Below are 26,881 nucleotides of genomic sequence, written 5' to 3' on the forward strand. Positions count from 1 at the left end.
AAGCTCATTTGTTTTCCTGGAGTGCCTAAATTCCTTTAAAACCAAAACAAAACAAAATTACAGTGTGTGGTAATCATAGTAATAACAGCAAATTCTTAAAATTTCATCACCAACATCAGCAACATTGGATGTAATCTGAGGAGGGTTTGGGGTGGTTTGTTGTTGTGTTGTTTTTTTTTTTAATTTTTTTTTCTTTATGAGAACTTCATTATGGAAAACTTGGAAGAAATGTGAAAGGGGAAATAGTGTGTTGTCATCCCACCTCACATGTTCCCCCGAGAAGCTTTTTTTCAGATAGCTCAGCCCAGCCTTCACAGCCTTATCGCTTTGCCTCCTCCAGGCATGCACCATTCCAGAAATATCCTTATGGCTTCTTACAAGTAAAGATCAACAGTATCCATGTGGTATTTCACACACATTTAATGACTCAAAGCCCCTGTAAAATAGTAGTTGTCAAACATGGATACATACTATAATCACATGTGAAACATTTAAAAAATAGATCCTTGGCTTTGCTTCCAACCTACTAAATCAGAATCTCTGTGTTTAGAGTCCATTGATTTTTATTTAAAAAGGAAAAGCAAAACTTCAGTCTTCTGATTTACAGCTAGCTAGGGACCCACTACCCTAAAAAACATTGGGTTTTTGAGAGAGATTAATAATCCACAGCCCTCCATTTGGTCTAAACGAGATGGGAGGGTGCGGCGTGCCCCTGGGATACAAAGAACGCCTAGCTGGTATCAGGCATATCTCTGGAACTCATCCTGCCAAGTTCGTACAGATGGGAAGCCTCCAGTCCTTTTTTAGGAGGTTTCAGAAATGCGTGCTACCAGATTATAGTTTGCTGACTACGTCGGCTTTCCTTGGTTTTGTAACATTTGCCCAGTTTTACCCGAAAGGGTCTTGTTTTCTACCCTGAGCCACCCAGGCGCCCCCCTACTCTGTATTTTTCACATGTATTTCCATCTCATTAAAGATGATAGAGCTCTGTGAGATTACCTAAACCTAAGAGAATGCTCATGTAACAGAGGAGTTGATCCTCTTCACATCTCTTTCTGTAAATATTCCCATTTTACAGCTAAGAAAATAAAAATATAGGGAAATAAAATAACTCAAGGTTTGCAGTGAGTAGATAGCAAAACCTAGGATTCCTCGCTAGCCTATCTACTTCCATTCTTCGCTCACTACGGTAAATTATATAGGAGCCAAAACAGGGTTCACTTTCTATAAACTTTTTATTATAGAACAGTTTTAGATTTACAGAGAAATTGCAAAGCTACTAGAGTTTCCAAATAACCCATTCTCAGTTTCTCCTATTATTAACATATTAGCATGGCACACATATTACAATTAATGAGCCAATACTGATGCATTATTATTAACTGAAGTCCATACTTTGTTCAGATTTTGTTAGTTTTTATTTAATGTCCCTTTTCCACTGCAGGATTCCATCCAGGATAGCACATTACATTTAGTTGTCATGTCTGTTAGTCTCCTCTGGGCTGTGACAGTTTCTCTAACTCTCCTTGTTTTTGATGACCTTGACAGCTTTGAGGAGTACTAGTCGAATACATTGTAGAATGTCCCTTAAATGGGATTAGTCTGATGTTTTCCTCATGATTAGACTTGAGTTACAGCTTTTGAGGAGGAGGTAAGCGCCATTTTTCTTCCATTGTATCGAGGGTACATAGTACCAACATCATTTATCACCGTTGATGTTGACCTTGATCACCTGGCCAAGATAGTGTTTGTCAGGTTTCTCCAACATAAAGTTACTTTTTCCCCGCTTTCCACACTGTCCTCTTTGGAAAGAAGTCACTACGGACAGCCTGTACTAAAGGACTGAGAGATAAGCTCCATCTCCTTGAAGGCAGAGTATGTACTTACAGTATTTGGACTTGAGTCCATATTTCCTTGTTCAGAATCCTACAGTGGCTTCATACCACTTTCAGAATGAAATGGAAACTCTCCAATGCTAAAAGGCCCTTGGTGGTCGGGGCCCAGGGTCATCTCCTAGAGTCTGCTACCAATTTCACCAGAGCCTGCTCTGTTCCATCATACTGACCCGAACACACCCAGATGGAGCAGCTGCAGGCCTTGGCCTCTGCCCAGCACACCCATCCCTTAGCCCAGCACCTGGTTTGCTTCCCCACTTGACTGAGTCTCTGAGAGCCTTTTCATTATCACCTCATTCAAAAAGAGTCAGTCTTCTGTCTCAGTTTACTCGGTTTTGTTACCCTATATTTCATCATTGAATTTATCACCTCTGATGGTCTGTACTTAGATCTTTGGTTCCTTAGCTTTCTCTCCCAGCATCATGTAGCTACACAAGGGTGGGGCTGTATCTTACTCATGCATCCTACTTCCTAGAACAGTATCTAGCACATAGTAGGTGCTCAGGAAATATTTGCTAAATAAAGGAATGAACTAGTTAATTTTTTAAAGAAATCATTCTTAGGTCTCTTGTGGTCGAAGTATTCTATGTCTTTATGAACTAATAATTCCCTTTCTGTCTTTTTCTCTTTAGTATCCTCGAGGCATTTTAGGAAGAGAGACCTGGCCTGCCTTTCTTTTTTTTTTTTTTTTTTATAAAAGAAGCAGTGTGGAGTTTAAGATAGTAAATAAATAAAATCCTAAGTTTCTCTGTTACTTAATGTACACTTGACTGTGTTCAGAATTTGATTGGGTGAAATAAGCCATCATAAACACTTACCCCTGGGGGCTCTCCCTGTTGTCAGCCCAGTGGAACTGCTGCCTCAGGATAGAAATCTTCTTCCACCCACGCTTCTTTGTACTTGAGTAACAGTACTTCTTGGTGCCAAAGAATCTCACCTGGTTAGGAATTGCTGCTGATAATAACTCTTGATTCCTGTTTTAACATCTTCTTTGAAAGAAGCCTCAGCCTTGCAGTAACTGAAAACTGAAAAAATTCTTTAGAAATATCCAATGAAGGGGCACCTGGGTGGCTAAGTCGGTTAAGCGTCTACCCAGAGGTCATGATCCCGGGGTCCTGGGATCGAACCCTACATCGGGCTCTCTGCTTAGCAGGAAGTCTGCTTCCACCTCTCCCTTTGCCGCTCCCCCTCCACTTGTGCCCTCTCTCTGTCAAATAAATAAATAAAATCTTTTTTAAAAAGAAAAGAAATTTCCAGTAAAATACTGTGAGGTTTTTGTTTGCCATCACGAAGCCAATTCATTTTAGAGCCCATTTCCTCATCCATAATTTTCCCTGATCCCACGCTAATAAGGAGCCATTTGCTTTAACTCCAGTTTTCAGGAATTGGAAATCTGTTATTCACAGCAGATTCAGTCTCAGGCAAGCCATTTTTCTGAGGCTCAGTTCTGGCTCTCACAAGATTCTGGAAAGAATATAGAAAATTTGCTCAATTGGCTGTTGGTCCACTCTAAAAGAAGAAACATCACGTTTTTTTTTCTTTTAAGAAAAAAGTATTTGGTAAAAAAAAAAAAAAGCCTCCCACCCACATTTGCTATGCTGTTTTACCCCTGTTTATTTAGGAAATGCCACGTGAAAAGAATTACTTATTGCATCTTTAAGCTCTAGATAGGAAACAAAGTTTCTGCTTCATGGTAGGTCATGTTTGGGGTAGAACCAAGTATGTGCAGAGTGTAAGGCATAGCCATTGCAGAGCCTTCCTTTTGAGCTTCCATTCTGGTTAATGAAAAAAAAGGGAACCATCACCTATGCATCCTTTTTCCTAGTTTGTGTTGATTGGCTTCCATATTCTTAAAGGAGGTAATAAGGGTCAGGAATGTCAGTGGATATGCAAATCAAACCACAAATGATTTCTCCAGAGAAGATATGCAAATGCCCAATAAGCACATGAACGCATGCTCCACAGATTAGTCATAGGGAAAATGCAAGTTGAATTCACAAGGAGATACCACTTCACACCTACTAGGAAGACTACGATCAAAAAGATGTACAATAACAAGTGTTGACAAGGATATGGAAAAAATGGAACCTTCATAAATTGCTGGTGAGCATGTAAAATGGTGCAGCCACTTAGGAAAATAATTTGGCAGTTCCTCAAAAGGCAGTTACTATATGACCCAGCAATTCCACTCCTAGATGTATACCCAAGAGAAATGAAAACCTATCTGTACACAAAAATGTGTCCACAGATGTTCATAGCAAGATATTCAAAATAGCCAAAAAATGGGAAGAACCCAAATGCCCATCAACTGTTGAATGCATAAACAAAATGTGGTATATCCATGTAACAATATTGTTCAGCCCCCCAAACGTGAAGTATTGATACATGCTACAACACAGATGAACCCTGAAAACATTTTGCTGAAAGAAGCCAGACATAAAAGATCACATATTGTATGATTCCATTTATATGAAATATCCAGAATAGGCAAATCCATAGATGGAAAAAATAGGTTAGCAGTTGTCAGGATGTGGGTGTAGGGGGAATGGGGGATGACTGCTAATGGGTATGGGGTTTCTTTTGGGGCTGATGAAAATGTTCTGGAGTTAGTGGCAGTAAGTAATCTTGTAAATATACTAAAAACCACTGAATTGGACACTTCTTGATTCCAGCTCAGGTCATGATCTCAGAATCCCAGGATCAAGCCCCATGTTGGGCTCTGCGCTCAGCACAGAGTCTGCTTCGGATTCTCTCCCCCCTTCTCCTTCTGCCCCTCCCCCTCCTCGTGCTCTCTCTCTCTCAATAAATAAAATCTTTAAAAAACCCCACAAATTAAATATTTCACATGCACTAGAATCTGGTTAAAACAAAAGACAATGACAGGTGTTGAAGATGTGGAGAAATTGGAACTGTCCCTCGTTGGTGGGATTCTAAAATGGTACAGCTACTTTGGAAAACAGTTGGATCGTTCCTCAAAATATTAAATACAGAGTTAACATATAACTCGGGAATTCCACTCCTAGGTATTTACCCAAGAGAAATAAAAACATATCAACACAAAGACTTGTAAATGAAAATTTACAGCAACTTCATTTGTAACAGTCAAAAACTGGAAACAGTGGAATACTATTCAGCAATAAAAGGGAAGGAGCTCCTGATTCATGGAGCAACAGTGACAAACCTCAGAAACATCATGCTTAGTGAAAGCCAGAAACCAAAGACTGCATATTGTATGAGTCCATATATATGAAGCTTCTAGAAAAGGCAAAACTATAGACAGAAAGTTATCAGTGGTTGCCTGTGGTTGAGGATGAGAGTGGCAATTGACGACAAACCAGCATGAGGGAATTTTTTGTGGTGACGGAAAATGTTCTAAAACTGGACTGTGGTGATTGGTTGCACAACAGTTTAAATTTACTAAGACTCCGTGAATGGTATACTTAAAATAGGTGGATTTTATGGTATGTAAATTATACCTAAAAAATCTGTTTTAAAAAATCAGTAGTCTAGGACTCAGGATATAGTTTAATCACACATACACCAAAAAAACAAAAAGAAAAACAACCCTTTCTTTCTCCTCACTGTAGACCCGTCCTCCCACTGACTTGAGCTTTAACTTTGATGCCAACAAACAACAAAGACAGCTTATTGCAGAACTAGAAAACAAAAACAGGTAAGTGCAGAGGTCGAGCCAGCTTCTAAAGTCCAAGATCATCATGTGAGTATCTGTTTCTCATTTTCCTTGTAGATTAGCTGGCTTTGTAAAGGAAGACCCCACCTCAGTGAATATAGGCCAGACCAACTCATGGGAATGCCCCTACTCTAATCTGTAGATCTCTGCACGCTATACATTCTGGTAGCTCACAGCCCTGCTTACGTGCGCTCAGGTGGATTCTTTACCCCAGTGCCTTCTCCCACCCACCAGGTCCCCTCCCATGATTCTGTTTTCCACTCCAAACCCCTTTTGCTCTGTCTAGTCATCTTATCCTGGCCCACTGTGTTGTGTGTGACTGGTCTCTCACCACAAAGCCATTTAAAGACACAGAGAGGGACGCCTGGGTGGCTCAGTCAGTTAAGCATCTGCCTTCGGCTCAGGTCATGATCCCAGGGTCCCGGGATCGAGTCCCACATCAGGCTCCCTGCTGAGCAAGGAGGGACTTGCTCCCTCTGCCTGCAGCTCCTGCAGCTTGTGCTCTCTCTCTCAAATAGGTAGATAAAATCTTAAAAATAAATAAATAAATAGATAAATAGATTAATTAATTAATTAAAGGCATGGAGACCAGACAGCACACCAGTATGCCCTGAGAGGCAGAAACCGGGACAAGGAGTTGGATGTAACGTAACAGGCACAGGAAGAAGAAATGGCAGCTCTCATCATTCAGCGGCTCAACAGGAAGAAGAGAGACAAAGACGGGAGAAGTTAGCATAGGACCCACATTAGGAGGTTGCAGGGAGTTCTTTTTTCCTTTCCCTAGAAAGGAACAGAGCTTTCTAGTGGTGGTTTTCCTTTTGTGGGGATTTTTCAAGTTCTTGAGAAGAGTATTTATATCACTTTTTCTACCACAAAGGATTGTTTCATTGAGGAAATATGAAGTGCAGCAGTGTTAAGAAGGTGGCTCTTTGACATCTTGGTCATTCGGAAACAGAACAAGATTGGGAGAGGCCACTGTACTACAGTTAGAAGTCCTGACAGGAAAGAGCGAGCTGTGCAGCCATCTTTCTTTCATCTGTCCTCTCTAGGGAGATCCTGCAAGAGATCCAGCGTCTCCGTCTGGAGCATGAGCAGGCTTCCCAGCCCACCCCCGAGAAGGCGCAGCAGAACCCCACATTGCTGGCAGAGCTGCGGCTGCTGAGGTAAGTATCTGCTACAGTAGGAATTTATGTGTCAGGGAACCAAACTAGTGGGATAGAATCTGTTTATCACTATAACTAGTCCTGTCAGAACAAATGCATTCCACTCATTCTGTTACCGCTGCAGGTGTTTGGCTTCCATTATTAATGACTCTGAGAACTTCAGCCATCATTACAGAACCAGGTCAACACCATTCTCCAGCTCCATGACAAGCAGAGCAGTGTTTATACTTTTGTGATTGCTTTAAGACCATTGTGCTACAATCTTCTTATCTTGTTAATTAGTCTGACTTTAAAGACTCTTGGCAGGAATAATGCTCTTCTGTCCTATGAGTATATTCTCCTGGTGCCTCATGGAGCAGGACTCTGTTGAAGGAGAAGGGTGCTTGCTACCTATACACATCCTCGGACACAAAACCAAGTGGGGGAGTCCCTTGCACCATGGCTGTGGAATCTTCCCCCTTCAGCATAAATACAAACTGTCTCAGGACTGGGAGACTAAAGGGCACAGGATCTGACTAGGGGTAGAAAGCAGCTTCAGCCCCCATTCGGATGCTATTTTGGAGGAAATGGAGAAATCTTCTAGAAGACCGTAACATGAAAGTGAACCAGTCAAAGCTATTAGGGTCTTATATCCTATCAGTCTTAGGAAGATGTGTGTGTACTCTTTGGCAAGTGAAGACATTTTGGACACTAAGTGACTTGATTTTCACCAGACCTCTAAATTTCCAAAGAGTGGGTTCTTTCTGTGTAGGTTGTAACATTTGACATTCCACAGTTGATTTTTAATGTGCTATCACCTGGGATTCTGCATAGCTATCCTTTTTTTTTTAATTAACATATAATGTATTATTAGTTTCAGAGGCAGAGTTCAGTGACTCATCAGTCTTATATAATACCCAGTGCTCATTACATCATGTGCCCTCTTTAATGTCCATCACCCAGTTACCCCATCCTCCCCCACCCCCCCCAGCAACCCCCAGTTTGTTTCCTATGATTAAGAGTCTCTTATGGTTTGTCTCCCTCTCTGGTTTCATCTTGTTTTATTTTTCCCTCTCTTCCCCTATGATCCTCTGTTTTGTTTTTAAAGTCCACATGTGAATTAGATCATATAATTGTCTTTCTCTGATTGACTTATTCCACTTATAGCTGTCCTTTTTTAATTTTTCTTTGGCTTAGTCATTTAGCTTCTCAACCATGATATCTTTTCCTAGAGAATGGAGATTATTGTTTTTTTGTAACTATCTTTCTGTCTAGATTTATATCATCAATAAATAAGTCACAAAGAATTTAAACTGTGCAGATGAAAATCATTAGAGATATAGAGATTTCCATTCTTCTGAAAATTCATTTTAGTTTCTGTATTTAATTGGGCTTGAGGATTTGGTTGCTATGCGGTCCTCTGTTGCATGCCTGAGATGTTGGCAGGTTGGTGCTACACTAGGAAGTCTGGGAGAACATGTCCTGCTGACTCAAACCCAGTGTAATTCCAAACTCTCAGCATAAGATACAACTGTTCTGTTTCCCCACCACGGCTCAGGCACAAGTAACTATTTTGTATTTAGCAAAGCAAAAATGGTTCTACTCCAGTTTTAACTGCTGCTGGAAGTGGGATTGCTAGAAGTCCTTTATTAAGCTGGAGGGGTCTGAAAAATATCATAGATTTAGTAGGCAAAGGGCTAAGTCCAGTGGTGTCATGTCATGTAGGCAGCAAGAAGCAAGAATTTAACCTAAATCCAAGGAGGGTCTAACTCTTGAGAAATCAGGAAGTATTTAAATAATCTAAAAAGCAGCTTCCATTATCATTGAAGAAAGAGGGACTATTTCATAATTGTGCAGGATCGATTGGTTATGCATACAGACAAAACATACTGGCTCTTTGCTTCATACTGTATAGAGAAAATACCACCAGATGGATTAAACATGAAGACAAAACTTTAAAACTTTAGAAGAAAATGTAGGGAATGTCTTTTTTTTTTTTTTTACGATTTTATTTATTTATTAGAGAAAGAGAGCATGATCAGGGTGCGGCGGAGGAGCAGAGAGAAAGGAAAAAGCAGACTCCCCGCTGAGCAGGGAGCCCAACATGGGGCTCAATCCCAGAACCCTGGGATCATGACCTGAGCCGAAGGCAGGCACTTAACTAACCATGAAAGAAGTTGGTAAATTCATCTATATTCATATTAAGAACTGTTGTTTATCAAAAGACATATAAAGGGCAAGATTCATTCCTAGGTATCTGACATCCTTCTGGTTTTGACCAATATATAGGAATCCAGGAACTGCCAATACCCAGCTAGTATAATAAAAGAAGATGGAGAATTTCATTCTTAGGATTAGTTGTCATGAATTCTGACAACCAGGGTTGTCTTTTCCCCTTGATTATTATTTTTAATGGCATATTCATTGGCTTCCAATATATATATGACAAATATATATGACATATATGACAACAGCATATATATGACAAATGTGTAAGATACGAAGTATAATGATAAAATGAATACGCATGAACCCACATCTACTCATATATTGTTAAAACCGTGTTGTGTAAAAGTGCCCCCGATCCCATTTCCTTGCTTCCACCTTCTCCACAGAGCTCACCTCTATCCAGAATTTGGTTTATCATTCCTTTGCCTTTTAAATAGTATTATCAAATATATGTGTATTCCCACATATTGAAGTGTTTAGTTTTGTGTTTTGTTTTTTGAGCTTTCGAGAAATGTTATTATATGCATATAGTGGAACCTTCCCCTCCCCCCCGCCCCCCAGTATTATGCTTCAGGATCCTTCCATGTAGCTGGAGTTCATTCATTTTCACCACATATTATAATGACTTGGTTATGCACAGCACAGGGAAAGAGTACTGCATCCAGTCTTAAAAGTTCAGGGAAGAAAGGCTTTCTAGAAAACTGAATGAGTCAGTTTCTCTTTATTGCATTTATAGCTGCACTGTACTGGAAATTTAGAGAGTATGAAGACTAGAAAACAATGGTTCCATCTTAAAAATTTATAATATAGTTTTGAAAATAAATATAAAATAATTTTCTAGTCAGTTAACTAATATTATATAGTGTTACTAAATAGTATGGGCACTATGTCATAAGAAATCTAAGTAGGTGGGGTGCCTGGGTAGCTCAGTCAGTTAAGCATCAGCCTTTGGCTCAGGTCATGATCTCAGAGTCCTGAGATCGAGCCCTGCATTGGGCTCCCTGCTCAGCAGGAAGTCAGCTTCTTCCTCTCTCTCTGCCCCACACCCTGCTCATTATCTCTCTTTCTCTGTCTCAAATAAAAAATAAAATCTTAAAAAAAAAAAGAATATAAGAAGGAAAATATATACACACACATATATACATATATGTGTATATGTATGTGTATATATATATGTCTATGTGTGTATATATATATATATATACACATATATAGGCTGGAAGCAGTTAGACCCATGGAGGTGGTGGAAATTGAGCTAGACCATGAAAGGTAGGGATGATGTGGATAAAACCTGGGAGAAAACATTTCAGATTAGAAGTGGAGTTGGGGTTCAGCATGATTCCCCAAATAACTATATGATACATTTCAGAGGAGGGAAGGAGTCTTGGAGCTAAGAATTTGTTTCAGGCATCCATTACATTAATCTTTAAAGTGCCAGTGATATGAGATAAAATTAGTTGAATAATTGAGACCGGATTCTAGGGAGCCTTAAGTGATAGGTGATTGGAAGTCCTTGGAGGATTTCAAACAATGATTGTGTAACTTCACCAGATGTTAACTGAGTACATACTGGAGGTGTGATATTCTCTTAACCATTCAGTACATGCAAAGACTCATCCCTCACCTCAAGGATTTTGCATCATGGTAGGAATGACAGCAATGCAAGATAAAATAAATTAAATACCACAGAGAAGCACCAATTGCTATGGTGATTAATTGAGCAGGACTTGACACCTGCTGAAGTAATCAGGAGAAGCTTCCTGGGAAGAGTGACATTTGGGTTGGACACTAAGAAGTGAATGACATTTGGAAGAAGTGGGGGAATGGCTGTGAGTCGTGAAATGATAGGATCTGTTTAGGGAAAAAGGAACCATCAACTAGACATCCAGACATGGAAGGGAATAGAAGGTGAGGCACTAGGGATAGGAATGTTGGTGGGGTCTGGAGCAGCATTCTCTGATAGAAATATAATGTGAGCCACATATGTAATCAAAACTTTTCTAACAACCACAATGAAAAACTAAAAGGAAATAGGTGCCATTAATTTTAACACTATCTTTTACTTAACCTGATTTACCCAAAATATTACCATTTCAACATATAATCAACATTAAAAAATATTGAAATATTTTACTTTCTTTTTTTTTTTTCACAGTAAGGTTTTGAAATCCAGTGCATCTCAATTCAGAATACCCATGTTTCAAGTGTTCAGTAGTCACGTGTGGCTAGTGGCTACTAGAGTGGACAGCTGAGGCATGGATCATGCAAGGCAAGAGTTAGTGATGCTAGAAATTCTACTAAGATTATTACATAAGATGATGAACAGTCTTTGAGCAGCATTGTAAAGTTCATAGAACACTTTCATACCTAGTATCTTATTTGATCCTCAAAACATTGCCATTGCTGTTTGTAGTTAGTCCCATTTTAGCAAAGAGAAAATTGAGGCTCTTACAGGGTAAGTGACTTGGTCAAGTTTGTAGTATTTAGTAAATGGTGGCCCTAAGTCTCCTGATTTCTATTCCACCTCAGCATACCAGGTGAAATCAGGATTAATCAGGATGGGAGACCATTGCACATGTGAGGTAAGGTGTGCCTGGATAAAGTGAGAGACGTGGGGAGAGAAAGACACGTAAAGTTCTAGGAAAGAATCATGTGAATTGGGTGGTGGAGAATAGGATATAAGCAGAAAAGTATTAACGAGGACTGAAGTTTTCAGCCATGACAACTGGAAGAAATCAGGAAAGAGAACTATTTGTGGACCACAGTCTTAAGTTTGGTTTTGGACATATTGAGCTAGAATTGACATGAAATCTGTCCTCAGGAAAAAGTGAATTCTCTTAGACACAGAGTCACCCTAATGTCAGTCACGCTCTTGAGGCTGGTGTCTGGTGCTGGAAGTAATAGCAATGGAACCCTATTCTCCCTGAGCAGTTTTCATACATTTTCTCACTACCAATTTAAATGTGGACTAGTTTTATGTATCTTTCTAAATGAGGTTTTTGACTTCCTGAGGAATTTTTTAAATTGCTTTATTAATAATATTAATAATACTTTTTCTCTATATTGCTATATCTATACTGTGTGTTTTCCAAAGCATTTTTACGTACTATTCTCACAACAGTAAAGGAAAGAGAGCAAAACAAATATTATGCCCACTTTCTAACATAACTAGTAGAGGTTAAATGACTTGCTCAGCTTATCAGACCCTGGTAAGTAGCAGAATTCGGGTCTAAAATCAGTTTCACCTATACTTGGACCCTTCTTTGAAGATCCCTTTATCTTCAGAGTTTTCTTGCTGATGGGCTTTTCCCCTCGGACAGGCAGAGGAAAGACGAGCTGGAGCAGAGAATGTCGGCACTGCAGGAGAGCAGGCGCGAGCTGATGGTTCAGCTGGAGGGGCTGATGAAGCTGCTGAAGGTGAGAGAGCCCTGGCGCCTCCCCGTTCCCTGCCGCCCCGCTCCCCGCCGCCCCGCTCCCCGCCGCCCTGCTCCCCGCCGCCCTGCTCCCCGCCGCCCCGCCTCCCCACCCTCCGCTCAGCTGTCCTCCTTCGCCTTCACCACCGGCTCCACTGCCTCCCCTGTGGTGTCAGGACAGGACTCAACTAAAGGATGAAATGCCGCTACCCATAAAGTTAGCTGTGACTCCAGAAATTCCTCGAAACTAGCGTGAAGCCGGATGATAAAAAATGAGTAACTGGAACTAGAGTTCTGTCCTTGAGTAGTTGCTTATATGAATAAATATAAAGGTTTGTAAAGAGGATATTAACTATATGTAAATGAAAATTTCTCAACGATTTAAAATTTCTCTTAAGACAAGTTTTCAAATAGTCCACCTAAATACGTAACAATTATTAACTATTTTAGTAAGTATTACAGCAGCAAACCAAGCTAATCAGACTAACTCTAATGAATAACTTTATTAGGAGGAAAAAAATAGCATATTAGCTCTAGGTTTGTTATATTGGAGCTTAAATAACTTTGGGATGATTCAGGTCTCACTATCTTTTTTTTTTTTTTTTTTGAATTTATTACAAGCCCTGTGCCCCAGAGGGGAGAGAGGCATTCTTGGCATTTAAATGTCCTCACCTAGACAGTTTTACTGGCATTCAACAGGAATATTTACCCAGATACGGAGCAGCAATACCAGAGCACATTTGTTCCTGCTGCTAATTCCTTGGTTCTCTGTGTCTGTGCTGTAAACCACTGTATTTTGTGGTGGGACAGAGTTAGCAGCCAGAGTGGAGATCACACAGTGTGGATTACCTCAAAAGCCAGGCTGAGGGGAGTGGATTGAATCCTGTGGTAGGGGAGTCATTGAAGTTTTTGGAAATAATGGTTTGGGAAAATGTGTAGAGCAGATTAGAGAGGGGAGGAACTAAAGGAAAAATGGAGACAAATATAATCATTTAGCCTGAAGTGAGTGACAAGGGTCTAGACTAGGAGTGGTGGCTCAAGAAAACATCCACTTGAAGACTTTTTTCTACTTCTCTATTCCAGACGGGTCCCTTCATAATGAAGCTAGAGGTATTAGCAGCTTGGGTAAATGCAGTGTTTGTGTTTTAAACTGACTTGGGACTTGCTCAAGACAATCACTTCTTTTAGTCTTGAGCTTTGGTCCCAGGTATTTGGGTGGTTTTGCAGGGACATGTTTCTACATTAACCCTTTTAACAGAATTTCTCCTGAGAAATATTTCATGTCTAAGTGGGTCTTGTTTAAAGAAAATCTTTTTTATTTTATTTTTTTTTAAGATTTTATTTATTTATTTGACAGAGAGAGCGAGAGAGCACAAGCAGGGAGAACAGCAGAGGGAGAGGGAGAAGCAGGCTCCCCGCCAAGCAGGGAGCCCGATGCAGGGTTCGATCCCAGGACCCTGAGATCATGACCTGAGCCGAAGGCAGACGCTCAGCCATCTGAGTGTTTAAAGAAAATCTTATGCATAAAACCTGGCCCACATCCCTCTAACAGTTGTTAAGAATCCAGCTACTCCAGCCCCATCACCCACTCAAGACAGCAGAGATGTACTTAAATGCATTTGGCTGTTGTAACATCTGGAGCCGTGTGGGGCTTTGAAAGCCCTGCCATGTGGGGTAGTCCACCCCTTGCCTGGGTCAAACTCCTTTTTTAGTAAGATGCTCTCAGACATTCCCCAAACATAGGTGGGAAGGTACCCTAGGGTAATTTTTGTAAAAGGCAAAAGGTTTATGCAAACTGAAGGGAGGTCAGAATATATTTCCCCAAAGTACCGCGGTGTGCTTTCTCGTCAGCTGGGTGACCCTCATGTTTCTTAAGAGTTCCTGGTTCAGAGCCCCATGTATATTACTTAACTTTGTAGTTCACTTCCAATGCTGGTGTTCAGGGGCTAAGCAGAATGGGCTGATGCCTAGAACTCTGATACCAACCCCTGAGTTTCTTTGTATTTCTAGCTATTGTCTTACAGTAAAGTAAGCAGGATCCTGGTGCCCCAGTTTGTAGAATCCCCTGCCAGCTTCTTAAATGTCTTAGAGTTTACTCATCTGATAGGCTGAGGCCATTCATACTGGGAGGAGGAATTTGCAACACAGACCAGGAATGTTGTCTTTTTATCCATTGATTAGAACTTACAGTTGAAAATCTCATGCCTCTAGTGTCCAGCTACCTATAAGGATGATAGCACAATCCTAATTTGTATATTACACGCACTCTGTAGGAGTCATTGACTTCCATGAAAATTTCAAAGATGTTTTCCTACTGTTAAAAAAAATATTCACCAACCCATAATAAAAGTACACTTTAGAATCCTAGTTTTAATTTCAAAGGACTGTCCTGCCTTCATTGATGTTCAGTCTGCTAGCATTTAATGCTCTCATAAAACAGCTGTAAGCACTTAGTCAAATGGACAATCAAACCACATGGTCTGGGATACTCATAAATTAAAATATGCCACACAGTAAATTTCCATTTCACAGCAAGTTCTTTCTACTGCTTCAGTGAAATATAATGTACATTGTCTGTTTATCTGAAAAATGATAATTTAAGGAAGCATACATATGAAGTGTCACCATTGCTTATTAATTCATTCAACAATAATCTTAAGTCCTTTTTTGGGAATAAGGCAGGGTGAAAAGTAATCATATATTTATTTAACAAGAAAATATTGGTTCCTGAATATCACATTTAGCTATTTGGCGATGAGTAAGATTTAGTCCCCGTCACCAAGGAGTATCAGGGACCTTCTTAATAGTTTTTTTGTTTGTTTGTTTTCTTAATAACATAATGTAGACTGACACCCAGGTACCCGTGGTCAGAGTGTATCTTTTCCTTACATTTTTCCCCTGATTAATGTGTATAGGTAACCTCTGTCTCAAACTTATTTCATCTGGAAGTGGTTGTATGTTGGTGTTTCACTTTCTAAATCATGTCCCGGGTATTTTTCTGCCTCATTTTCCATTTTTCTAATATTGCTTTTGAAACATAGTCACCAGGTGAATTCTGTAGTTTTGGATTTCACCCTTATTTGCGAACGAGGTTTAGAATATAAATTTTTTTTTTTTTAAAGATTTTATGTATTTATTTGAGACAGAGAGAATGAGAGACAGAGAGCATGAGAGGGAGGAGGGTCAGAGGGAGAAGCAGACTCCCTGCCGAGCAGGGAGCCCGATGCGGGACTCGATCCCGGGACTCCAGGATCATGACCTGAGCCGAAGGCAGTCGCTTAACCAACTGAGCCACCCAGGCGCCCTAGAATATAAATTTTCATATAAATAACTGCAATGTTTATGGCAGGACTGTGGCCACCTAGCCAGACATCCCCCACGTGATGTGGAAGTCTCACATGTTTTTAGGTGACATAAGCATTTCTAGATTTGCACTTTTTAGTTAAAGTATTATGACTTCCTTTAAATCAGCTTGGCTCCTAGGCCAGTTGCCATCAGTGTTTACTGACCACAGCTGACGATAACAAAAAGGTTCCAAGACCTTATATCTGACCTGTTTACTGTGTTGACAGAGCCTTCAAGGCTTTATCTGAGTAACTTCCAGTGAGTTTAAATACTGTAACACCATCCCGAGTAACACTTGGTCAAAGCCCGCCCCTTTTTAATCCCAGTGTACAGTGAAGGCCTCTGACTCCGGAAAACGCTGCCCTGTCCACCCCTCCCATCCTAACCTGACACATGGTTACTGCAGATTATAATGATGTCATGTCTTTGAACAAACTATCAATAGCAGTCACCAGATGTGCAAACATGAAACATTGCCTTCTGAAATTTCCTTATTCTGTTGAGCCAAAGCAATGTTACCTCCAATACTAAACCCGGAAAAAACAGTGAAAATAGGGAGGTGTCTTAGAAACAGTTCTGAGAACTTTCATCCTGGTCTTCTGACCTCAGCTGCCATTTCAGCCTGTCAGGATTGCCTCCTCCCTCCCCCACCATTTCAGTGTCCATGTCAACACTTAGTGCTAGGAATAAAAACACATTTTAAATTGTTTAATAACTCTTCCTTTGGCTCTCTGCCTTGGCTAGTGAATGGAAGAAGAGTGTTCTGCCTTACAGGGAAGCCTGGCCAGGAAGGGAGATATCCTCCCAACTGCAGAGTTAGAATCCCTTCTAATCAGAGCCGTACATGCCAGATACACAAGCTAAAAGGTGCTAACTTCATAAGGCTAATTCAGCTCATGCTCAGGGCCCCTCTTTGCTTGGGCTCCTGTGAGTATACGTATGGTCAGGCATGTAGCAGCTGGGTTTGATTATGAAGAACATCTTCTTGTGCTGACTTGGAGTCTCCTTAAGAGAGTTCTTGGTGCCCATTTAATTCCTAGTCCATGTCTCTCCCTTGCAGGAACAAAATTATTTTTTTCCAGATTTTTTACCTCCTCTTTCCTTTTTGTAATTGGTGGGACTTTCCGAAGTCATTCTCACCATGGCCCCCAGATCTGCAGACTCTGTGAAAGCAGAAGCTCTCGTCTATCCCTAAGACTTCCCACACACATGTTCAATGAAGACGGCCTGCACGGATGGATCCAATTTAAATAGAACCATTGCAACCGCTTTTAGATTTGCCCACTTGAGGCAAAGAGCAAAGGCTCCCTGACCAGTTACCCATGATGAGGCACAGAAAGAAGAAGCAAAAAGACCCGTGAAAAGACAGAGGGAAGGACTGAAGGAGAGAAACTCAGAAGTGTTTATTTCGTCTTCCTAGTGGTGCATGCTGATAGCTGAGAGCTGGCGAGTACCCACGCTGCCCACGGTCACTGGAAGGCTCTGGAAGAGGCTACGCCTTAGCTTCATGTTTCCAGTGCTTTATGCATAAGTACTAAAGGAACCTGTGTTGAGTTAGTGAAAAACTGAGGTCAAGAGTTCTTTTTCAAAAGCCTCTCAGGGCCCTGGAGCAGTTTCCAATTTATTGGAGGAATGGGGATGCATGTGCGTCCTTGGGGGAAAAAAAAACCCACAAAGCAGCCCAAAAGCAAGTGGAGAGGAGGGGACTAAATAAGGGAATCTGTGGTCAGGTGAAATTGCTAGTTTGGGGGAAGTTTTTAGAGCAGTGTCTCTCAATCTAACAGGCATCAGAATCAGCTGCCAGGCTCTGACATGCGTGGCTGTGCCCCACCCACCCTGAGCTTGAATTCAGGTGGTCTTGGCTGGTGCCCCAAACTTGCATCTCTGACAAGTTCTCCGGTGCGGCTGCTGCTTTGAGGACTGCTGGTCTAGAGAAATATAGCTAACACACATGAATATGGGGGATGGCGAGATTGATTATTGGGCTTTTGAGGCTTCGTGGAGCTGTCTTTGAGTTTACCCTAAACAGCTGGGTGACCTCGGGCAAGTCAGGCTCTCTAGGCCTTTTCAGTCTGTAAATGAGGAAGTTGGATTAGATGGTTTCCCAGCTCTAGAAGCTAGCACTGAATGAACCGGGTGGGGAAGAGGCCTGCCGTTCACTCTGTCCAGCTGATGGTGCTCTGATGGCAGTCAGGGCCTTTGGTCTCTGAACCTGGGGGCCTGGCCTGGCTTGCCAGATTCTTCTATCATTTCTTCCAGATGTTTGTGGTGATGGGCATTAATCTCTCTCCTTTTTCCCTCTGCCTTTTCTTCATCTGCAACATCTCTAGGAGGAAGAGCAAAAGCAGGCAGTAAGTGAACTTGGGGATTCTCGCTCCTTTTGCATGGTCTTCTTTTCGAACTCATGTAACTGTTATATACGTTTTCCTCCCCTCCCTGTGCAAGTTCATCTCTGCAGAGTTGGTTATGTGTAAAACCCTCACCAACTCTCTCCGTGGTGGTGTAAAATGGCCTGAAAGTCCACGTCATGTTTACCTAGTAGAGCATGTTCTTACTTGAAACCAGAGCTTGTTGAATTTTTTTTTTTTTTAAGTACACATCTGTTGTGTTTAGTTAAATATGCATGATTAGCCAGGCCACAATTGCATTTTCCTGCTTTTGCATTCTCTGGTGCTTCATGTCTAGAGTGACTTTAATTGCTCGAAACAGCTTTTGGGGTTGTGGGGTGACCTCAGGTCTAAATGCTATGTCATGAATGATTGTGCATGAAAATGTGTAGTTTTTGTGATGACTTGAAATGTCCTTTAGTCTTGATCAGGCTTCTGGATGCTCCAGTAGCCTTTGTAACAAAGTTACCAATGAAAACTAAGTGGTTATGGAGCTCTGGTTTTTGAGCTAAAATGGCTGTTGCATGGTGTTTAGGGAAGTTTTATGTTTGTTTCTATTTTTCTGGGTAGCCCTTAACCCACACAAGAAAATCAATTGAGGGCCTATCCACAATAGTACCCCATATGTGTATATAACATTGTAAGGTTTTCAAAGCATACGTTTTTTTACACAAGCTAAACCTGATTTTTAATTCACCTCGGGGCTTTAATTTTAAAAGCGAGAAATATGAGATGTTTAATTCAAAAAATTTACTCATTTCTTTTTCAAAAAACAAACTGATCCATGTTTTAAATTAAGAATAGGAATCTACATTATATTTTTTATTTTCAGTTAGGACAATGAAATAATAAAGGGGAGAAGAAAGGAAGGAAGAGATCAAATGAGGGGATGAGGCAAGAAAGGAGCAAGGGAGAGACAGACCATCAGAAAGAGGGAACAGGGGCACCTGGGTGGCTCAGTTGTTAAGCGTCTTCTGCCTTCGGCTCAGGTCATGATCCAAGGGATCGAGCCCCACATCGGGTTCCCTACTTGGCGGGAAGCCTGCTTCTCCCTCTCCCACTCCCCCTGCTTGTGTTCCCTCTCTCTCTGAGTCTCTCTCTGTCAAATAAATAAATAAAATCTTTAAAAAAAAAAAAAAAAGAAAGAGGGAACAAAGATAGATTATGGGATTAAGATACGCGAACAACCCAGAAATCTCAGTGGCTTTACTGTAACAAAAGTTTGTTTGGTTTTGGTTTTTTCCTCATTAATACATAGTTTATTGCTTTGATCTTATGGCGTGTCCTCAGTAGGTACATTCACATGGGCAAAAGCAGGAGAAGATGAGGATGGAAAGTCAAGCCCAGTCATTAAATGCTTCTTCCAGGAACTGACACACATCACTTCCACTGCATTTCATTGGCCAAAGCAAGTTACATGACCACCCTTGACTTCCGGGGGACATGGAAGTATAATCCTCCAGTTTGCTTGGAAGCCGCAGAGAAGCAGATGCTGGTAATGCCTACCATGAGTAGGAGGATGGGTGAGCTTGTGATTAGAGAAGGAAAGAGAACATCTTTCCTTCCTTCTCCCTGCTCCCCCCTTTCCCTGATAGCCTCATCTCCTTCCTGCCGACCCAGGGCATCACCTCACCTGTTGCTGCTGACGACCAGTGTTCCCCTTCTTCTCTTCCCTCCCCTACACCCCAAAGATGCATGTCACAGCTAAAACCACCTGCTGGGAACTTATTCCAGCAGTCTGCACAGACTAGCATCTCCTGATCCCTCTCTGAATGTGCCAGCTCAGAGTGAAATACCTTGCACCTTACCTGAGAACTCTCTCTCAGAAGAGGGCAGACATTATGAGTATCTATTTTTAATGGTAGCAGTAGAGCTTCCAATAGACATTTCATTTTTTAAAAATATTATGGATTGCCATGTAATCCAAGAACCAGAAATTGCCACTTCTGGTATTTTGTTTCTCAGGTCAATTTAAAGCTGACCTTGGGGCATCTGGCTGGCTCAGTCAGTAGAGCATGTGACTCTTGATCTCAGGGTTTGAGCCCCATGAGTTCGAGCCCCATGTTGGGGGTAGAGATTACTTAAAAAAATAAAAATATTTAAAAAGCTGACTTGAGCAGATAAGGGATTAAATAACATGCTCACTTCAGTGACTGTGCTTCTGTGTGAGATCATCATCCCCTTGAAGTTGGCAAAATAAGCTAGACCTGGACCACTGAAGCTTGCCCCTAATGAACTGCTTGTTTGTATGTCTTGGGCTTTCTCCATGGCCATGGTCCTGTGTTCATGACCTTGTCCTCACACTCTTATAGGACCACCCATGGCATGAATTGGTATAAACTGTTTTTTTTCCTCATCTTTCTCCACAACGGTGTAGTTAAGACATTCTGTTCTGTGGACATAGGTTTAAATATCCTCTGTTTAGGGGCGCCTGGGTGGCTCAGTTGGTTAAGCGACTGCCTTCGGCTCAGGTCATGATCCTGGAGTCCCAGGATCGAGTCCCGCATCGGGCGCCCTGCTCAGCGGGGAGTCTGCTTCTCCCTCTGACCCTCCCCCTCTCAAGCTCTCTCTCTCTCTCTCATTCTCTTTCTCAAATAAATAAATGAAATCTTTTAAAAAAAAATAATAAAAATAAATAAATAAATATTCTCTGTTTACATCACAGGTTTAAACTGGACCCACCCAAGGCTCAGCTCTGAGGCTCAAATTTGAACTGAATGGCTTTATATAATTGAACAACATTTTTAACACCTAGACATATAAAGCTTTAGAACTAGCGCCTCTGTTTTAGTCTCTCTCATTACTGAGTGAGGCACAAAAAGGTATTTAGCACAGAGCTAAGTTGTAACTTTCTTCCTTCCTGGGTTCTGACTGGTATAGTTTAATTTTTTCCCTATCAAAATGTATTACTCTATATGGGTAATAAAATAATCGTGAGAGACTTGTACAATGAAGGATTTACTAGACAGGCTTCTCCAAATTGGCTCTATAAATCCATTATAGAGAACTTTTCATGTAGTCCACCTTCTTGCTTCTTTCCTCTTTAGGGATTATTCTGGCTTTGGGGGGATCTGAGAGGAATGGGTAATGACTGTGACTTAGCCACTCTCGTGCTGTGGGCCTGCCTTCAGCCTCAGCCACTTCCCCACTACTGTGAATGACATCAGTACCTCAGCTGATAATTCTTGTGTCTTTCCTCTTTCCCTCCCTCCCTCCTTCCCTTCTCTTTTCTCAGATCCAAGGGTTATAATTAAGGGCAGAACTGCCTGGCTATTTCAGATAAGACTACACTGAGTGACTCTTCAACCCACAATATACCCTACAGTTTAACAGGCTCAGGAATTAGATTGTATCAGTTGAGTCAGGGTTAATCAGGCCCACGATAATCATCAGACTGTAATTAAAGGACTTTGCCTTTCTTACTACTCCATCCCCAGTCACTAGCCTGGTGCCTGCCACACAGCAGATACTCAATAAATAGTTGCTGAATGAAAACCAGTATTAACCAGATCGACAAGATTTTGAGTAAAAATGGGCAGTGTGAATTCATAAGTTTATTAATTATAAGGGACATAACTGCTTCGACTACCTATAGCAGTCACTTTGCTCAAGGTACTAATGTATAATAGGTCTACACATTCAGGAGACTAAATCATGGCTCAGAAAAGCCCTTAATAAAAAGGTATCAGAAAAAGGAATCTCAGGGTTGCCAAAAGAATAGGAACACCAAGCTAATATATTAGTTATTAACTCTATTTTTTTTCTGTCTAAAGAACAGATACTGATTATGTAGAATAAAATCATCCTCTTTTTTTAATTATTTATTTATTTATTTATTTATTTTTATTATTTATTTGAGAGAGAGAATGAGAGAGAGAGAGAGCACATGAGAGGGGGGAGGGTCAGAGGGAGAAGCAGACCCCCTGCCAAGCAAGGAGCCCAATATGGGACTCGATCCCGGGACTCCAGGATCATGACCTGAGCCGAAGGCAGTCGCTTAACCAACTGAGCCACCCAGGCGCCCCATCCTCTTTTTTTTAATACAGATAATCTATAAGATGGGGGATATCTATAGTTATTTATATCACTTGGAAATATTCTGAGCTTTGCTTTGTAGAAACCCAGTGCCTGCAGCCTGGCTATGGGATTCACCAGCATGTTACAAAGGAGCTCACTGAGGTAACAACAGACTGCCTGAGTAATGAGTAATGCTGGTCACGGTGTTTACTACCATTCGTGCCCTTGAGCTGTAGGCTCCTCCGGTCCTAGTCTGGAGAGATTTCAGATGTATGAATTCATTCTAGTTACATCTCAGTGTTCCATTTTCCCCAGGGACTCCATTTACCATAAAATTTTACTGCTGGATTGCTAACACCAAATAAAATGAGCTATCCAAGGCAAGGGGTAAAGTTTTTTCATGAAAGATGTTTCCTTGAACATTTCTCTGAATTCTCCTATTAGAAGTCATTACCTTTTATATGTAGATCAACATCAGGCTTAAGGACTCTAACTTTAGATAGTAACATATAAGGATAGGGGGCTCCCATGGAGGTGGCCTGATCCAAATTAGTATGGTAATGGTCCAGAGAACTATAGGTGGGACTCTGAAAATTATGTAATTAGAGGAATCTTGGGGATTCCGCTAAGAGAGAATTGTCATACTTGGAACCTTTCTTTTTACTTCAGTAAGTTGGGATATCAAGTGGGATCTTGCCCCATGCCCTTTCTGATTTCCAGAATCAGATGGATAACCCACTACAACTGCACTAAAGAAAGAACGGTGTGGGCTGGCTCCTTAGAAGCCTACATCTCTGATCTGGCTCCCCCAAATATGCCTCAGAGGAAGACCACTCAATATTTAGTTAGCTATGGTTGATCCATGAGGACTCTAACAAACCTCATGAATATTAACTTTGTAAGTTTAAGAGAAAGTACTTTAAAAAAAAAACAACTCTACACAACAACAAATAAAAACTCCTTTGTCCATTAAAAAGATTATTGGTCAACCCCCGGATGTGCTCATGGACCATTTCCCCTCTTGCCTCACTTAACCTTTGGACACAATCTCACTGGGAAGTGATTCAGATTCACATGCCTCTAAGTCTTCTGGACTCTTGCACCCCACCATACTCTGAAATAGAAGCCTGAGTCTACTTCTACCTGAAGGCAAAGAATTGTCATTCATTTATTTATTCAGCAGTGTCTTACTATATATGTTCAAGGCAGTGAACTTGGCCTTTTGGAGGCTAACAAGAGAAATCCTACACAAATACCACAAATAGTACGAACATTATTTCATTGTTGGCATGATACCTTAAATACAGAAACACAAGCCAGGTCAGTGATATCCTGAGCCATAGGTACCACTGCTATCCCCCTAAGTTTGCAAACTCCACAGATGTCTTTTGGTAAATAAAGATCAGTGTGGTGTAGTATATGACTTTGCCACAAACCTTTAGCCTGGGTCCCAGTCCTAGTCTGTCTAGACTATCTGATGTGCTGACTGCACAGAGATGGCCTTGTGAGAGTCTGCCAAGTGGGCTCATTCATCAGTCTTGGCTCCTGTACTCACTATGGGAATCTGGTACTTTGTTGTTTAATTTTTATTCAGTTTTTTCCCAAGAAGAGGAAATATCATTACAATATTAAAAATAAGTATTTGTATTTCACTCCCCCAAACTCCTTGAACACCTGCCAGGAGTTTACAGTCTGAGGATATAGGGGAGAAATCACTTTGAGTCTTTGCAGCATCCCCAGGATTTTTCATCCCCCTCATCAATGACAGACTGAGAGATTTCCTGCTTTTTTATTTCCCTTCTGTACCATATTTCTGTCTTTTCCTTTCTTGGCCAGAATGCATACAACATATGAAAACTATCCTCCAAGGTCTCCAGGAAAATTCTCTACACACCAAGCTAGAGAAATTGTCCTTCTGCTGGAAGACTGTTGAATCCCTGGGACACACTGTCTCACCTAGAATACTACAGTCTGAGTCTCAGCAAAGCATCAACAGAAAAGAATAAGTAAAAGATGACTTTTCTAGGTTCTGAGCCTGAGGACCTGGGAAAATGATGGGTACACTGAAGAAGTGAAAAGGGGAGATGATCTGGGGCAAGAAAGGGACTTTGACCTGATTTTGAACATAGCGAATTCCAAAGATTAGGCAAGCAGTCAAGCTTTTTCTCTGGTCTGCTATATATTTGGGGATATGCAACTGGAATTTCAGTGGAAGTACATGGCTAGCATTGTAGATTTGGAAGTCTTCAACATAAAATTAGGGTTGAAACCATAAACATGAGCCTTAGGGAAAAACCATAGTAGAGAAAAGGAAGAAAGAGGAGGTGGGAGGGGTAGGATTGTGGGTTCTTGTGAAAGCTCAGAAAGTTTCAAGAGGGAGAAAGTTAGTAAGACAGTAAAATAAGGAAATCCTTGGATTTGACAATCAATAAGTTATCAGCAACCCTGGAAAGAAAATTTTCAGTAGAGTAGTAGAGTATTGACAGCTCTGAAAAATAGGCTTTGTTTTGTCCAACCCCCATCCCCCTTTGGTTTCAACCAATGAAGGAGAAGGAACTAAATCTTCTATCTGCCTTATTGAATTATCTGTGAGTGGATTGCTCTTCTGATTCATAGAACCTTCTTGACAAAACCTCACTTCTTTAATATCTGAAGGTGTGCGTTGTCTTTACAGACATGTTTCCTCATCTGTAAACTTCAGCCCTTTGATCCTTCCATCCCCTATACCAGTTGGTATATTGCGGAAAGACTATAAACCAAGAAGGGTCTACCGAAAACCAACTGGATTCATTAGACTGGTGTCTCCTTTTGTGACTTTGAAACCCTCTGCCTCCCCTTCATTGTCTAGGCTTTCTTTCAATAACCAGCTCCTCCCTCAGTGTTGCCTCATGCCAACCTTCTACCTCCCACTTTTCCAGACAAAAGAAAGCATCCTAAGAAAACATCAGCTGCTCCCATGAAGGCCTCTCCTTCAGCTTACCTCTGGGATTCTTGGGCTTCCACAGAAGGAGAGGAATCCCTAGTGCTCTCTTTCTGTTAGACCTCACCCCAGCATCCTCTCTCAGCTTGGGATTGGATCTATGACTCTTCACTTTGAGAGCATCCGTAGGCATTTCATCAAATCCTGATGCTGTACCAGTCTCTGGGGTTGTCTAGCTGATCTCAGGCTGGTTCTGATGTTCCCATATTAATTAACCATAATGCCAAGGTAGGGAGCTTTCTGGCTCAGAGTCCTTAACTGAAATGAACATCTGCTTAGTTTCAGCTAAAAGAAGCATGTTATAAAGGGTACAGTAGACTTTTGCACTCTTCTCCATTTGCTGCCAATCATAATCTGGCAAGTGGAATCACTGTCATTTGGCACTGGAGTACAAATGCCCTGTGCTTTAAAAGAAAGGTGGTGGGGTGGGGAGAAGGGAGGAGGGAGGGAGCTGGAAGGAGGAAGAGAGAGAAAGAGAAGAAAAGAAGAAGTGTGTTTTATAAAATCAGAGGCAACGCAGAGAGACAGTTAACTGCAGCTAATATGGTACCTTTAATAAGGTTTCGTGCCAACTCACCACTGCTGTACGAGCTGGCTAACTATAAATCCTTCAGTACTTTTATCTATTTTTTTTTATAAATCCTTCAGTACTTTTACTATTATGTGTGTTTATTAATTTAAATATACATATTATTCACTATCTATTCATTGCTTTCACATTTCAAATTTCAGCTCCTGTAGTTAACCAACTCAGACCTCAGAAAACCAAGAGAGAGTCTAGCAGACTCTGAGGCCTATAGCTGCCACCGCCCTGGGACATCTTCCAAATGTGCAGAAGATGTGAGAGTTTATTCTTGGGCCCCTTGAAGGTCCCAAGCTAACCTGAGGCTCTGGGTGACCTGCCCTTCCTTCCACAGCAGCCCACCACCTGGGAGAAGAAGACTGTCTCACCCTCAGCCAGGTTCCTCATCCTTAGCACCATGGAATTGTGGGCCAGATAACTCTTTAGGGGGGGCCATTGGGAGGTTGACCTATGCATTGTAGGGTGTTCAGCAGCATCCTTGACCTCCACCTACTAAATTCTAGTGGTAGCCCCTGCCTGCCCAGCAGGTCCTAGCAGATGAAATTATCCCCAGTTAAGAAGCACTGCCCTGAGCCCAGAGCCTTGCTCCAGGACACCAGCCTGAGCCCCAAGGCATTCTCAGAATCCCTGAGGCTGAGGCTTAGATACGGACTGGATGGTGGACGCTTTCCAGGCGTGTTCCCCGAAAATCACTCCTCTGTCCGCGCACCCTCTCCAGGCTTCTGCTCCTCTGTGCGCTTGCTTTTTTCTCTGAAAGCTTGCTTGTGTCTCTCCTTCCCATTCGTACCACCTTTCTTCATTCCAGCCTCCATCATCTGTCCCCTGGTCTGTCGGAAGAGCCTCCACATGGGTCCTGTCTCTGGCTGCTTAGTCCTCCTTCACATTGCCCCAGAGCCAGGTTCCTAGACACACATGGCACTGGCCATGCCGTGGTCTCTTCAGGAACCTTCCCTAGCTCCCTAGCTCCCTAGCTCCCTAGCTCCCTGTGCCGCAGCCCCCAGCAGGGCTCAACAAGCATTTTATTAAAGGCTTAGACAATAAATATTTTAGGCTTGGTAAACCAAATCAGAAATATTATGTAGGTACTTATATAACCACTTAAAATGTAACCATTTCAAAATGTGAAAACCATTCTTAAGCTCATGGACTGTAAAAAACAGGCAGTGGTGAGCTGGATTTGGCCATGGGCTGCAGTTTGC

The 26,881-nt window shown here is 41.5% G+C and overlaps 1 protein-coding gene across 10 annotated transcripts in view; it reads left to right on the plus strand.

Moving 5' to 3' along the window:
• Positions 1-26,881, plus strand: part of DTNB (dystrobrevin beta) — a 174,796-nt gene that overhangs the window by 126,393 nt on the left and 21,522 nt on the right. For 7 of the 10 annotated variants that reach the window (XM_081797092.1, XM_081797093.1, XM_081797095.1 and 4 more), the window contains 4 exons: positions 5,483-5,568; positions 6,636-6,749; positions 12,278-12,374; positions 18,046-18,066. In XM_081797092.1, the coding sequence (XP_081653218.1) occupies positions 5,483-5,568; positions 6,636-6,749; positions 12,278-12,374; positions 18,046-18,066 (318 nt within the window). The remainder of the gene's footprint in view (positions 1-5,482; positions 5,569-6,635; positions 6,750-12,277; positions 12,375-18,045; positions 18,067-26,881) is intronic. The other 3 variants (XM_081797094.1, XM_081797101.1, XM_081797102.1) reach the window with 1 other exon arrangement.

This window comes from Leptonychotes weddellii, chromosome 10, assembly GCF_054177405.1.
Source record: "Leptonychotes weddellii isolate Sample4059 chromosome 10, ASM5417740v2, whole genome shotgun sequence".
Classification (NCBI taxonomy): domain Eukaryota; kingdom Metazoa; phylum Chordata; class Mammalia; order Carnivora; family Phocidae; genus Leptonychotes; species Leptonychotes weddellii.